Below are 14,357 nucleotides of genomic sequence, written 5' to 3' on the forward strand. Positions count from 1 at the left end.
CACATGAATTCTAATATCTTCTTCTTTTCCTTTTTTTCAAATTTTTATAATTTGAATATGATTTTGCTGAGGAGTGTGATTTGAGATATGGTGTGATTTGGGAGTTTGTGTGTGGTTTGAGAATGAGAGTTGTGGGTATATTTATAGGAAAGCGCGGCTCGTCAATTCCACGTAAGCAAAATCGTCATTAATACCTCGTATATAAAAATACGGGCCTTTGTAATTCTTCGCTATTTCCTCGTACAACAAAACACGGGCCTTTGAAACTGCTCGCTATTTCGTCGTAACCTTACGAGAAATTTACGACGATATGCAATCTTATATATACCCCCGAGCGCTCACACTTTCTTTCCTCTCTACTTCCTCTCCACTTCCTCTCCATTTCGTAGCAATGGTAAGCCTCTCTAATTCCTCTCTAATTTGGTTAGTTTAGGATAGATTAGGTGGTTAGTATAGGGAATTTAGATAGGTTTACGGATTTTATGTTATTTAGTGTTGATTAGGTGGATAATGTTGGAAAATATACTACTGATGTTAATTTTAAAAATTAAAATTTTTTCCTAGGTTCGAAAAGGAAGACTTACTGTCCATTACAGAGAGATGTTCGGTGAACCGGATAGTCGTTTAGACCCGGCCTCTTCTTCAGCTCCAGATTCTTCGGGTCAGGAAACTGTCCCCGAGACTCAGTACACTCAGAGAGTCCCTGGGTCTACTTGTTCTAGTGCACCATCGGCTCCTCATGTGCCTTCCCCGATGTCTCATCCGACGATGCCTCCTCCTGTGCCTCCTCTGATGGCACCTCCGATGGCCGCCGATATTCATCCCGATTTGATGGTGCCTCCGAGTGCTCCTTTCTCGCAGTACACTGTAGAGGACATTCTCCGTCTGCCAGGCAGAGAAGGTTTACCAGTCATCGACCCCGACCGACCGGACGGAACTTTGTGGTATGTTGCATTAATTTTTTTTGATTCGTTTAAAATTCTTTTATAACATTAAAAAATAATTTATATTTTAAATTTGTATTTTCCAGGTGGGGGGTTGACAACTGTCTTGCATCGGACGTAACCGACACGATCAAAGGTTACTTCTCCATGGCACATCCGAACTGGAGGAAGACGCCTCACTACGTCAGAAAGACGTGGTTCACAATTTATGCTGTAAGTTTCTATTAATTAATTATATATACTTTAATTTTTTCATGATTTATATATATACTTTCTAAAAACTAAGAGCACCTCCATCTCCATCGGTAGATCTTGGAGGAGGTACTAAAGTAATTAAGGCAAAAAATTAAGTCATAAATGGTTTTATTAGGTAGGAGCGCTCCTTGATTAGGTGATTTAAGGAGTGGTAAAGATCCCAGACGTGGCAGAAGGGGATTGGCTGGGTCATTTCAGACGAAACTCTCGAGGTCGGTTGGTCTTTTTCATTTTTTTTTCATCTTCGATGTCATCGACGACATCTCTTCCTCCTCTCTCTGTCGAAATCTCCTTGATGATCTTTGATCCGTTTGTTCGTCGGTGATTATGGCGTTCTCTTGTGTGATTTCGTCGAAATCCTATCATCGGGTCTTCCTTTCTCGTCGCTCTATCTCTATCTATCAAACCAGAGAAGAAGAAGAAAAGAGAATTGGACATGGCTTTGCCGAGCAAACGCCGAGAGATGGACATGATGAAATTGTATGTGCTCAATTCTCTATCTTGTAGTTCATCGAATTCATCTCTCGATTTGGCTCTTTTTTTTTTTTTTTTTTAATAGACATATTGGATCTGTTGATGATGATGATCTCTTTCTAATTCATATATATGTCTTCCTTCTTCTTGTAGGATGATGAGTGATTACAAGGTGGATACTGTCAACGACGATTTGCATATGTTCTATGTCACTTTCCATGGCCCCACTGACAGTAATCCCTCCCAAAAAAACTCTTTGATTTTGTTCTTGTCAACATTCCTCATAAGCTACTTGTCGATAGAATAAGAGTCTTCATAGATTCACCATCTTTGATTGAAAAACGATAGCTTTTTAAGTGCCCTATCTCTTTGTTGTTGTTTGTTTGTTGTGTGAAGGTCTTTACGAAGGAGGTGTGTGGAAGATCAAAGTCGAACTCCCTGAAGCTTATCCTTACAAATCTCCTTCTGTTGGTTTCGTTAACAAGATTTATCACCCCAATGTTGATGAATCGTAAGTCACTGAGCTTATCATTTACCAATCTTGATCACTCGCTCAACCTATATATGCTTCTCATGTTTTGTGGCAGTTCTGGCGCAGTTTGCTTAGATGTAATAAACCAGACATGGAGTCCAATGTTTGGTAATTTATATATATATTCTCTGTGTCTTGATGCGAGACCGTCCTGCCTATGAGCTCAAAGTCAAAGGTTCATCTCACTCACTCTTCTTCCAACTTGCTTCTCTATTCAATTAAACCTCTCATTGACACATTGGTAATCTTTGACATTTCAAGAATATTGCAAGAGATATGCTAAACCAGAGGACATAGGAGCACCTGAGGAGATCTCAAGTGATGACGATGATGATGATATACTGCACGAGAATTCATAGAACTGCATTGCTCCCCTTAGCATATACTGCACGTCAGATGCGAGTTCCATAACCCCTGCGTACTCTAGCCTTTCTAACCGGTGATCTATCTCTCGCAGTTCCAAAATATGTTTTTATGTAATTTTTATTAAAATTTTTATGTATGTTTTTATTTAAAATCATTCTACTTTAAAAAAAATTAAATATTAAGAACTCCATAGGAGTTCTCCCATTGGAGGAGAAAAAAATTATCTCCACTAACTAAGGTCCTAAACTTGCCAAATCACATTATATATTCTTAATTTAATCATTAGGACTTCTAATGGGTCCTAATGGATGGAGATGGTCTAATAGCCTTAGATGCTTCAATTATGAATTCTAGTATTGAGCAAAAGGATTGTTAATTTATTTTTTCCAACAGCAAAAATATAATTGGGCCTTGGGGATCACTGAGAGGGTGAAGAAGAAGTTTAACGCGAAGACGAAAGTTCACTTGTTGGAGACGGTATCCAACTGGAAGGGTGACTGGATCGTGAAGGGGTATGAGCGTGGCAAACCCGCTGAGCTCTCCACGGATGTGTGGGATGGTTTCATCCGTTATTGGCGTCTTCCTGATTCCATTAGAATCGCCCAGTCTTTCTCTAACTTCCGTAACACGGTCGATGAGCACGGAAACGGGCCGATGCTTCACACAACGGGCCGATGCTTCACACAACGGGCCAAAAACCCCACGCCGGTGTCCGTTTGGAAATGGTAATTAAATTTTTTAATAAATTTTTTAATATATATATTTTTATTCTAACTTTCTTAAATGTTTTTTAGGCCAAAGAGACGGGACATCTCCCATCTCTTATGGAACTTTACGAGAGGACCCACAAGAACAAGGCGGGCGTATTTGTAGATGGCAAGTCCGAGCAAATCTACAACGACGTGGTTGCTCGGGTTGAAGACCGTCAGACCCAGCTGACCCATCACTCTACCGACGGATTACCCGTCACCTTATCCACACTTGAAGTGGATAAGATTTACGAGGAGGTAAATTTTCTAAAATTTTAATTTTTTATTATTCATTTAATTTAACTTTAAATTTTTACGAACAATATTTATTTTATGTTTTTAAGGTTGTCCCAAAAAAAAGGGGACGGACGTTGGGGATTGGTTCCGTCAACGATGTTCCGAGAGCGACATCGTCTTATGGTCAGCGACGGGATGATGAAGTCACTGAGCTGCGTCACGAGTTGACCGCGACAAAATCTGCGTTCACAGCTCGTATGGGTGGACTCGATCGCTTCTCGGACTTTATAGCGGCCACAAATCCGGAATGGGAAACCATGTTGAGGAACATGCGACGACAAAATCTCATTCCAGGCGAGGGACCATCCGACGATACACATGTCGAGGAAGATGTAGACAGGAGGAGTGATGAATTCCTCCGGGCGATGCACGATTCTTAGTTTTTTTTTTCGTGGTTGCATTATAAATTCAAAACTTATTTATATATAAAATATTTGCGTATTTATTTATTTTTAAAATTTTAATTTTATTAATAAATTAAATAATTTTAAATATTTTTTAATTATATTTTTAAATTTGTTAAATAATAAAACGAAGTAGATTCGTAGCTAATCTACGACTTATTTACGTTAAACATTTACGAGGAAATCACGAGAAATGTTAAACGAGTATTTTACGAAGAAATACTTTCAAGGTATTTACGTGAAAATTACGAAGAAAACATTTCAAGGTAGTTACGTGAATTTTACGAGGAAATATGTACGTGTCGTTTACGAGGAAATGCTTTCGTGGTATTTACGAGGAACGGTAGCGACATTCTTACGTCGACTGTCTACGTGGTCTTTACGACGATTTGTTTTCTTCGTTTTTACGACGAAATATTTTCCTCGCTAATTTACGACGAATAGGCGAGGAAATATGTGTAACGACGAACGATTAACGACAAAACGTGTTTCCTCACTAATTCGTCGTAAAGCTTTACGACGAACTAAAGAGGAAAACCACCCTCGTAAAATTTTTGTTTTCTTGTAGTATCTATGATTCTCTTCATCTAGTCTATATTAAACTTACCCAAATTAGTGACATTTACCATATATATTCTATTATGAAAGCAATATAATTGATAAATGATGATTTAATCAAAATAATAACTAATAAAAGATGCTATGGTGTCATATTAAAAACTAAGAAAAAATGCTTTTTTAAAAAACTGCTGCCCTAAGCGAAAGCTTCATTTTTTACAATGGAAGCACGGCACTGAATCCAGTGAACACTCTGCTGAAGTGAGCTAAGTAGAAGATGAAACAATCTAACCACAACTTACCACATGTGACCACAGTTTAACTTGCTTCTCGTACGTGTGTCCACGTGGTATACTCACGAGCGGTCTCTTCTTACTTACTCCACCTCACCAATTCTGGTTGTGGATGAAAATGTAACGGACGTTAAAAAATTTGGCGTCCTTTTGATAAAATAGGAAAAGAGTAGACAACATGGTTATAGACATGAATCTGACTTAGACCATGCAACTCCTTTTCTAAAGTAATACAATTCAGTATACTGTTTAGTGAGTAGCTAGTAGTATTAGTTAATGTAATTATTCTGATTTGATAAAAGTTATTCGTTTTGAAGCGGTTGTCTGTGGACGCTATGGTGGTAATAATTGGATTCTACAAATTAGTCAGCCAACACATTTTAAACTGTAATTAGTTTCTCCGTTACCCAAAATTAACGCCGTTAATCCATTATTCACCATCGTTACACCATTCTGTTGTCATGTTTTACCATTTTGTCGTTACTCCGTTAAAAAGTCAACGGCTTTGTCAACACAATGATAACATCATTAAATATAACTTTCAGGTGTGCATCTATAAATATATCACAATTAGCTTAAGACATGAGCAACCAGCAAAAAGGGCATAAAAATGGTATATATTCCACGAAGATTCAACAGATTCGCTGCAGTTTTTGACGTGGCGGCAACGCGTGCACATCCACCGTGCGATAGCAGCAGCGGGAGCGATCACTTTCCGGAGGAGACACAGGATCTTTGGGATCTGATCGAATCTTTTATCGACAGGGAAGGGAAAGTTTTATCGGATGAGGTTTCTCCTGGGGAAGAAAACGATGATAAATCAGACGTTGATGATGATTATGAAGAAGTGAAGGAGAGGTTACGGGAAATTCGTGAGAATCACGGAGGAGGCGGAGAGCGGCGGAGAATAGTTGATGAGGTAGTAAATGCAAGTGAGTTCGTCGGAGAGAAACGACACTTGATGGCTTATCTACGTAACAAAGGTTATGATGCAGGTACTAATGCTCTCAATGACTATATTATAGGAAATTTACATTTGTATATATATATATATTTGATATTCAGGGATGTTAATACAGTTTGGTCAGTATAACCTAATTAAAATTTGTTGATTTTAGGGATCAATTATTTTAAAACAAGGGTTGGCACAATATATGAGCGAGCTTCAAGATTCATTGGTCATTTGATTTTTATAGTCGTATTGGTCTATATAGAGTCACACGTAAAAGTAGATTCACATTAGGCTATATATAGATATGAAAGTTATAACTTATTCTCTAGTATCTGATGTGATTTTTTTTTGTAGCATATATAAGGCTGTTTTAACAAATATCAATGCTAGGTTGGATATCAGCTGTAGTACACAGCAGTTGTATGTATATATATTAAAACCATATTGGATGTTGGGATTTTAATGTGCAAAGGCTGAGATGAAAAAAAGATCTCATTATCATTTAATATCTGTACGTTTTCGTATTTGTATGCATAAATCTATAATATCACACCTAATGTATACCTTTTGTGATTCATACTAATATTACATAGGTCTTTGCAAGTCCCGGTGGGAAAGATTTGGCAATAACACGGCCGGAAAGTACGAGTACGTTGACGTTAATGGAGGAGATAAGAACCGTTTTATCGTCGAGACAAATCTTGCCGGAGAATTTGAGATTGCTCGGCCTACGACAAGATACATTTCTCTCTTAGCACAACTACCACGTGTCTTTGTTGGAACACCTGAAGAGCTGAAACAGCTTGTGAGGATCATGTCCTTAGAGATAAGACGGTCGATGAAGCGAGCAAAAATTCACGTGCCTCCGTGGAGGAGGAACGGTTATATGCAAGCCAAATGGTTCGGCCACTATAAACGAACATCCAACGAAGTGGTGACTAAGGTTAAGAGCTGTGGTTGCGGACCACGTGTTGGGTTCGAAGAATCGGTTAAAGCGGCTAGGTTTAACAGTTCTACGGAGGCGGAGTGGAAGAGGATTGGTTTAAAGGTTGGCCAGCTCACGATGGCTTTCAAAGGCGGTGACGTGAGGCTGTGATAGTCAAGAATAAAGCATATGCCTCTGAGAGTTTATGATTAAGATGTTTGGATTATGCTGTGAATATAGATAAAGTTTTGTTGGGGATTAGAAAACTAGAGAAGCAAAGCAACTATCTACAAAGTTACTGATTAGTACATGAATCTGTCTACTGCAATTACTTTTTAAAGAGTCTGTTTTTAAAGAGTCTAGTACATGAATCATTGGCCCAACTCAATGAAGTTTCGTATTTAGAGTCTGTTTTTTTCCTTTGCAATAGAATAACATTTTGAACCTTTCAAAAGAGAAAAGTACACGTTTATGTGAATACCGATTTGAAGTTTGATATAAACAAATGACACCACTTTTACTATATGTGTTGGATGATGATGATATCAAACACCTTTAATAGTTTTTTGAATTGTTTTGAATTAATCAAGTTTCACGAAACTAGAATACTACACTATCCGTAAACAAAACAAAAGTATACATAATAGATCTAAATCCGAAGGACCCTTGAGACGTTTGACAAAAAAAAGGACCTTTGAGACAAATAATATTTGGAAAAAGAAAACACAAAGAAAACGAAGATAATAAATAATAAAAAGTTTAGTAAATGTATTTGTTTTTAGGCTATAGTAAGAACATATGATGTATTTATACACTAGTTAATGTTCCGCACCTTATGCGGATTATTACATCTATATACCTAACAATTTATAATTCTAATGTTTATTTTTATTAAAATGTAATAGTTAAATTAGATACAACTTTTAAATTATTATATATAATAAAACTTCATTATTCGTATTGATAATTAATGTATTAAATTATGTTATTTTGTTTCATAGTTTTATTTATGTGATGTAGATTTTGGATCAAAATCTTTTGAGATAGTAATAATTAATATAGAAAATTTGTATTTGAAATTAAACACATATTGTATTTGAACTGAAAAGAAATCATGTGGCACTGAAAAGATTATAAAAAATCACATAAAACATCAACAAAAACGATTATATAGGAGTGTTTAATTTGGTAAAAACTGAACCATTTAAAACGAACCAAATAGAAATACAAAAATAGTATGGGTTTCTTAGTACCGAAAAAACCAAATAGATGTTATTTTTAAGAAACTGGAGTATATGGATATGATTCAGTATATTAAGCGATCAAACCGAATAAACCAAAGAAATCGATTAATTCAGATATATTAGTATACTTATACTTATATATATATATTATAATAATTTTTATTTGATCAATATTTCCAATAAAAATCACAGAAACTTGCAATAATACTAATCATTAAAATCATAAACTAAATATAAGATAAAAGTAATGATGATATTATTGGTAGATTATCAACTGTTAATATCTATTTATTAATTAAATATCCTAAATATCATGATAATTATATATTAAATATATTTTAAAAATAATAATAGTATACTATTAGTAGAATAGGTTCATGTTTATTAATTATCTTAAATATCATGATAAATATATAGGTATAAAAATAAAATTTTAAATAATAATATTAGTTAAACTAATGACTTATCCTAAAATTATGGAAAGATGACAACTAAGCATAGTAGCTAAGATTATAGAAAAAATGATAAGTAACCAAATTCATTTTTTAAATAATAGTATAGATATTAAAACATTTTAACTAGAACAATTATTATTTTCTATCAAGTATAAAGTGTGATTTGTATTGTGTCTAGCCTAATTATATACATCAATCACAAAACAATACAAAAAGGTTAGACCCAAAAAAAAAAAGGGGAATGATACAACCAAAAACCTACTGGACCTTTCGGTATTTAAAGTCTCAATAGCATCTTCATTAAAGTCTTCTCTCTCTCTCTCTCTCTCTATACGAAGCAATGAAGAAGCTCTACAAGAAAGGAACCGTACACCCGTCACCACCGCAGATAAAATCAGACGACAAGCTTCTCCATCTCCTTCCTGTTGCCATCTTATCACTAGCAGCGGTTCTTTCTCCGGAAGACCGTGAAGTCCTGGCTTACCTTATATCAACCGCCTCTTACTCCAGCGACCGAAACTCTACCTCTCGCCTGAACAAGACCAAACCACACAAACAATCCCACTTCGACAACCACTCGCCTCTCTTCCACTGCGACTGTTTCAGCTGTTACACTAGTTACTGGGTCAGATGGGACTCGTCACCAAGTCGCCAGCTGATTCATGAAATCATCGACGCTTTCGAAGACAGCTTGGAGAAGAAGAAACAAAGGAAGAATAAAAAGAAGATAAATGGGAAGAAAGATCGTAGAAAGCGTTTAGTGAAGTCTCCAGCTCTCGTTAGTTCTAGCTTTGGTACGAATGATATTCCGAGTCAACTCAGTGAGTCCTCTGGGAGTTCGTGTCCTTGTATGTGTACGAGTTCGAGCGAGTTGATTGACGGTACTGGTAGTTGCAACGGTGGTTTGGTGTCAAAGGAGGAGTTCAAGGCCGGAGACGTTGGTGAAGAAGATGCGGAGGAGGAGAAAGGGACCATGAGTAGTAGATTTGTGAGTTTCATTGGTGAGAAAGTTCTTGGTGTTTGGAGATAATTAAGAAAACTTTGTCCCAAGCCAAAATATCACAAGTACCTCCTTGCTCCGGATCATGGTAAGCAAAACTATATCTGAAATGGCTGTGAAAAATTACAAGAAATAAAAGTCTAGAAATGTTTTGTTTATTCACTTGGTTCTATCGAGGGCAACATGTTTGATTGTTGGAAAGTTTTCATGTGTAAGCAGCATTAACTGTAGTATAATGCGACAAATATATCATTGTATTATAACATCTTGATTATATCAAAAAGTTAGTATAATTGCACGTATTTAATACGTTATTTTGTGTACCAAGTGTGGCCACCGATATAAAATGCTTTAAGTGAGTATAAATTATTGTTTTCTTACCGCCAAAATAAAATTATGGAATATATTATTGAGCAGAATACAGAGTAGAATTGTTAGTTCCTAGATACTAGTTAGAAATATGTAATTGATTATGTATAGTGATAGAGGCTTTTTTTCTAGAATACTAGTTAGACATATGTTATTTATTTTGGGTCCAACGATATCTTCAGTGCTGCCCACCACCACAGCCATTTTTATGCTTCCCATGCATTGTTGTTGTCACATTATTTGTCTGCATATTCTTCCCCTTTGCGGTTCACTCAATGATTCCTTTCATCAAAGCGTATCTAAAATTTAAAGTAGAAACACTAAACTTTAGAGCATCATTATCCTAGAGACCCCTTAAGGGTCTCTTAATTAATTTTTAATACTATTTAAGTAGTAAATTTGGTTAAGAGACTTAGTTAAGAACTTTCAACTTTTATATCCTCCATTGCAAGTCTCTTGTTTAAGGGTTTTTAGAAAAAAAAATTTATTAAAATGATCATAGAGGTAGAAGTTTCTATAAGATGAAAATTTAGAGCTTATCCAAAACAAGTGAAAAGGAGTAAACAGATGCATGATTGAATCTATGGCAATGAAGAAGCAAGAGTGAGAAATTTCAGAACTGTCACTTAAAAGAACTTATTATAAAGAACCAAGTAATGAAATCAATTAACCAGAGAGATGGAAGGAGAATGTTCTGCAACGAGAGAGTGTGTGTGAGTGAGATGAGAAAAGGGGAGGAGACACTACTTGAGTTTGAGGATGAGTAAACACAAAGGCATCAGAGATAAGGAGTAAGCTATGTTCAGCTCTGTACCTGAGCTTCTGCTGCTCTTCCTTTTCTTCATTGGCTGCAGTCATTAGCTCATCAAACTTCTCTGACTTCCCAAGCGTAATTTCAATCTACAAGACCAAAAAAACAAAGAATCAAATTTTGATATCTCACGAAAAGTTCATCTGTTTAGTCATTTATACTATCCACTTATCTTATCAATCTTCTTTGCTTGGTTTATTGTTTGTTTATGGACAAAAGCAGAAACCCAATCTGTTTTTAAAGATCTTTATCCCACTTCTCTCTTTCAACGATCAGCAAGATTCAAAGGTTACTCAAACCTCAGGACCTGTAACCAATAGATAGAATTTGAACTAGAAGATGCCTTTTAATAGAAGACGATTAGCTGTATTCCAAGCCAAGCAAAGTACAAGTAACGTAACTCATATATCCTTTTACTGCAACATCAATGCTGGACTCTTGCGACATATCTAGAACACAAATAATTTATGGATATATCCACTAGATATTCTTATGATTGATAAACATTAATGCACAAAGAAAAAAAAAAGATAAACACGATCAAAAACCTTAACATAGTTTTTCAAGCTAACAAAACATAAGTTGACCTTAAAGTAGAACACAAAAAAGGAACAAAAAACTCTCTTACTAGACTTGATTAATCTTCAGGATCAAAAGGTCTGTTGTCAAAATCTTCTATGTCTTCAGCTATGTCAGGGCAATACCTTTGAGACAAAATCTCAACTTGTTCTGCAAACGTTTTGCTTCCAGGTAATCCGATATGATTCACCATCTGGTTCCACCGACTTCTACAAAAGTCAAAAACAAAACCCAGTTGCACAATCTCTGAAAATAGCCGTTTACAGATCCTATAACATAAGTAATCAACACACCAATCAAAGCTTACACCTTTGTGATTCTCACAAGACAGCTAAAGTATAGAAATTTCCAGAAAGATTGAACCTTTTGATGGATAAGAGTCAGACAATGATCTCCTCGATCGAAACAGATCGTTGATTCCAGAAATAAATATATAGAAAAGTGTGTACCTTGGCGAGGTTGACGTAGAAGAACAATGGTTTCTTGGTGTTGGAAACTTGAATCCGGTTCTTCTTCTGGGAATCAACGGCCAAGTTCATGTTGTTCACTCCGTCTGTTATCTCTTCCATGGATGCTGATTCGGAATCTGTAAGGGAGAGTCAAGATGACTTGCGAAGAGAAGCCGAAAGAGGAGAGGAATCAGGAGAGAGAGGAACCGAAAGCGTTGAAACACCAAACCTCTCCTCCCCACTCATTTTTGGACACCTGTCCACAAGAGACGTCCCTTGCTTTCTTTGATTTAGAGACGTATCTTCTTATTAATGTATTTTTCATTTTATTTTTAATTCCAATTAAGCTAAGATACACCCTTAAAGACTCGGATAATGATGCTCTTAGGTTCGTAAACAACCAATATCATTGAGTTGGGCTAGACTTCTCACTTCTCCGTTATCAGATCGTATACTTCTTCTAGTACAGTCCAACATCCGTTAGACCCAGGTTACACTATTTGAGGTATATTGGTGCTCCTTCCAAAATACTTGAAGCTTTAGGCTAATGCATAATTACTAAAAAAAAATTGTTTTTATTTTAAAAAGTACAATTAAAATATAGATTTATAACTATTAACTAAATAATATAAAATATTATTAGTTGCACAGTTTTTAATAAATTTAAAAGTCACAGTAAAATATAAAAACATCTTCTATTTTTAAACATCAAAAACTTTTTAAAACACGATCTATCTTGAAACGGATGAGTGTGTTTTGTCAAGTTTTTATTAACTTGTGTATATAGAAAATGGAATTTACAAGAAAAAAATAAATGTCTTAGAAGTTAGAACTTTTAGTAGACAAGCGAACCTAAGTTAATTTTCTCCTCACTACAAATATCTTATGTATGTCAAACATGACGTCTCTTACTCAGCTTCACTCTGACTGGTATTCCAGTTTGTTATATTATCATTCACTAATATACAGTATATTCCAGTTTTCAATTAAACATCTATTTGTTTAGGTAATCACGGTTCTGATTTGCTAATCTATCTAGCGTTTTTATTTATTTTGGGTTTCTTGCAATTTGGTGTTGGAGAAACCCCTTTCACTTATGTTTTTGATCTACCGTGCCATTTTTGTTTTCCTCGTATGTATATTGTAAGAATACAGTTCCTAATAAGTGATGTAGCACCACATGTGATCGACAATGCTCACAACTCCTCTTCGGTTTAGGACTTTCCTTTTTTTCCTTTTCCTATTTTGTGTTCGGTTTTCCTTTTATTAGTTATTACGTTTTAGGAAAAAGTTTCACAAACCCTTATGGATTGTGACTATTCAGTTGTTATATAAACATAGCCAAGCGATTATATGAAAGACGATTTGATTAATAAAGTTATTGATTTGGTTTTAAGAGCTTTCGAGCACTGCGAAGAGTATTCGCGCCCACTGTTACAGCTACCTTCAAACACAAGTTATCGATTTAGGGTTCTAATCCTTAAACCTTACGTTTATAGCTTCCGCCTCTCTATCAGTTGGTATCAGAATCAGCACGTTTCGGGATTTCGTCTATCGTTCTCAATGACTAAGAAAACGACAGAAGGAACATCTCAAGATATGAATGATTTACGAGCACTAATTGTCGAGATGCAAACGGCTCTCGCCACCACCATTCAGACGTCGATGCAGACCTCAATTCAACAATTGGGCGAATCACTGGCGACTCGTTTGGATACTATCAACACAACACTACTCAACCGACTAGAACCTCAACACCAGCAACCGGGTATTGTTCCTCAACAACAACTTCCACCGCTTCACCAGCAACACCAACATCAACCTCCTCCACATCAACAACCTCTTCGCCAACACCAACAACGGCTGCAACGCCACGACCAGCTTGCTAACGTACGCGACCTGGATATACATGCGAATGAGGAAGAAGAAGAAGACGACCTTCATAGGCAAGTCTATCGAGACGATTTGCAACAACGATGAAACTTCGACAATCGGTGGGAGAACGGTTTCAAAGTCGACATCCCAGAGTTTCATGGCGGCTTAAAAGGAGATGATCTCATTGATTGGATGGTGGCCGTTGAAGAGATCCTGGACTTTAAGAAAGTCCCTCCAGGACGACGAGTTTCTCTCGTTGCCATGAGATTTCGCGGTCACGCAGCAACTTGGTGGAAACAGCTTAAAACAACCCGTTCGCATACCGGCAAGACTCCAATTCAGACCTGGGAGAAGCTCACAAAACACCTGCGTCTAACCTTTTTACCGCATAACTATGAGCGAACATTTTATACTCGACTACAAAATCTACGGCAAGGAAGTTGCAGCGTTGATGAATACGCAGAAGAATTTTCCCTGCTACTAACCCGCACAGAGATAAATGACAGTCAAATCCAATTGGTCTCTCGCTTTATTGGAGGACTCCGACAACAGCTCCAAACAGCTATGGCTCAGTTTGATCCGACGACCGTGGGCGAGGCACATAGGCATGCTACAACGTTTGAACAGCAATCCCGCTCATCGAACTGGACCAATCTGGCTCGGCCAAAACAACATGACGCAACAAGTAACACAACACTGACAAAAGACACAACTGAGGCAGGCAAAACACCTACACCGGAAGAACAAACACTTCGCCGGTCAAACCGCCCCAATGCCCTCCATTGTTATTCATGTGAAGAGCACGGACATCGTCAGACAGCTTTCC

The 14,357-nt window shown here is 36.6% G+C and overlaps 2 protein-coding genes, 1 long non-coding RNA gene and 1 pseudogene across 4 annotated transcripts; 3 read left to right on the forward strand and 1 right to left on the reverse strand.

The window, feature by feature from the left end:
* The first annotated feature begins 1,581 nt into the window (after nt 1-1,581).
* LOC125587465 lies at nt 1,582-2,579 on the forward strand (annotated as a pseudogene).
* A 2,728-nt stretch (nt 2,580-5,307) lies between these two features.
* Nucleotides 5,308-7,272, forward strand: BNAC05G09720D. The gene is made up of 2 exons (XM_013835510.3): nt 5,308-5,867; nt 6,418-7,272. The coding sequence occupies exons 1-2, from the start codon at nt 5,483-5,485 to the stop codon at nt 6,918-6,920; spliced, it is 888 nt and encodes a 295-aa protein (XP_013690964.1). The 5' UTR covers nt 5,308-5,482; the 3' UTR covers nt 6,921-7,272.
* Nucleotides 7,273-8,598: 1,326 nt separating this feature from the next.
* On the forward strand, nt 8,599-9,762 carry LOC106450751. The gene has a single exon (XM_013892490.3). The coding sequence runs from the start codon at nt 8,789-8,791 to the stop codon at nt 9,476-9,478; it is 690 nt and encodes a 229-aa protein (XP_013747944.1). The 5' UTR covers nt 8,599-8,788; the 3' UTR covers nt 9,479-9,762.
* Nucleotides 9,763-9,837: 75 nt separating this feature from the next.
* On the reverse strand, nt 9,838-11,932 carry LOC111206601. 2 transcript variants are annotated; one of them, XR_007323756.1, is made up of 4 exons: nt 11,657-11,926; nt 11,257-11,416; nt 10,632-10,935; nt 9,838-10,116 (listed from the first exon to the last, which is right to left on the reverse strand). It is a non-coding gene; the product is annotated as an uncharacterized LOC111206601 (long non-coding RNA). The 2 variants fall into 2 exon arrangements; XR_007323755.1 differs by having other exon boundaries at nt 10,632-11,416; nt 11,657-11,932.
* Nucleotides 11,933-14,357: the final 2,425 nt, after the last annotated feature.

This window comes from Brassica napus, chromosome C5, assembly GCF_020379485.1.
Source record: "Brassica napus cultivar Da-Ae chromosome C5, Da-Ae, whole genome shotgun sequence".
Classification (NCBI taxonomy): domain Eukaryota; kingdom Viridiplantae; phylum Streptophyta; class Magnoliopsida; order Brassicales; family Brassicaceae; genus Brassica; species Brassica napus.

What these genes read in the sequence shown, in the direction of transcription:
- BNAC05G09720D (XM_013835510.3), top strand. Translation starts at nt 5,483, where the DNA reads ATGGTATATATTCCACGAAGATTCAACAGATTCGCTGCAGTTTTTGAC. An exon ending in TAACAAAGGTTATGATGCAG is followed by an intron (nt 5,868 to 6,417) that starts GTACTAATGCTC and finishes AATATTACATAG; the next exon opens with GTCTTTGCAAGTCCCGGTGG.
- LOC106450751 (XM_013892490.3), top strand. Translation starts at nt 8,789, where the DNA reads ATGAAGAAGCTCTACAAGAAAGGAACCGTACACCCGTCACCACCGCAG.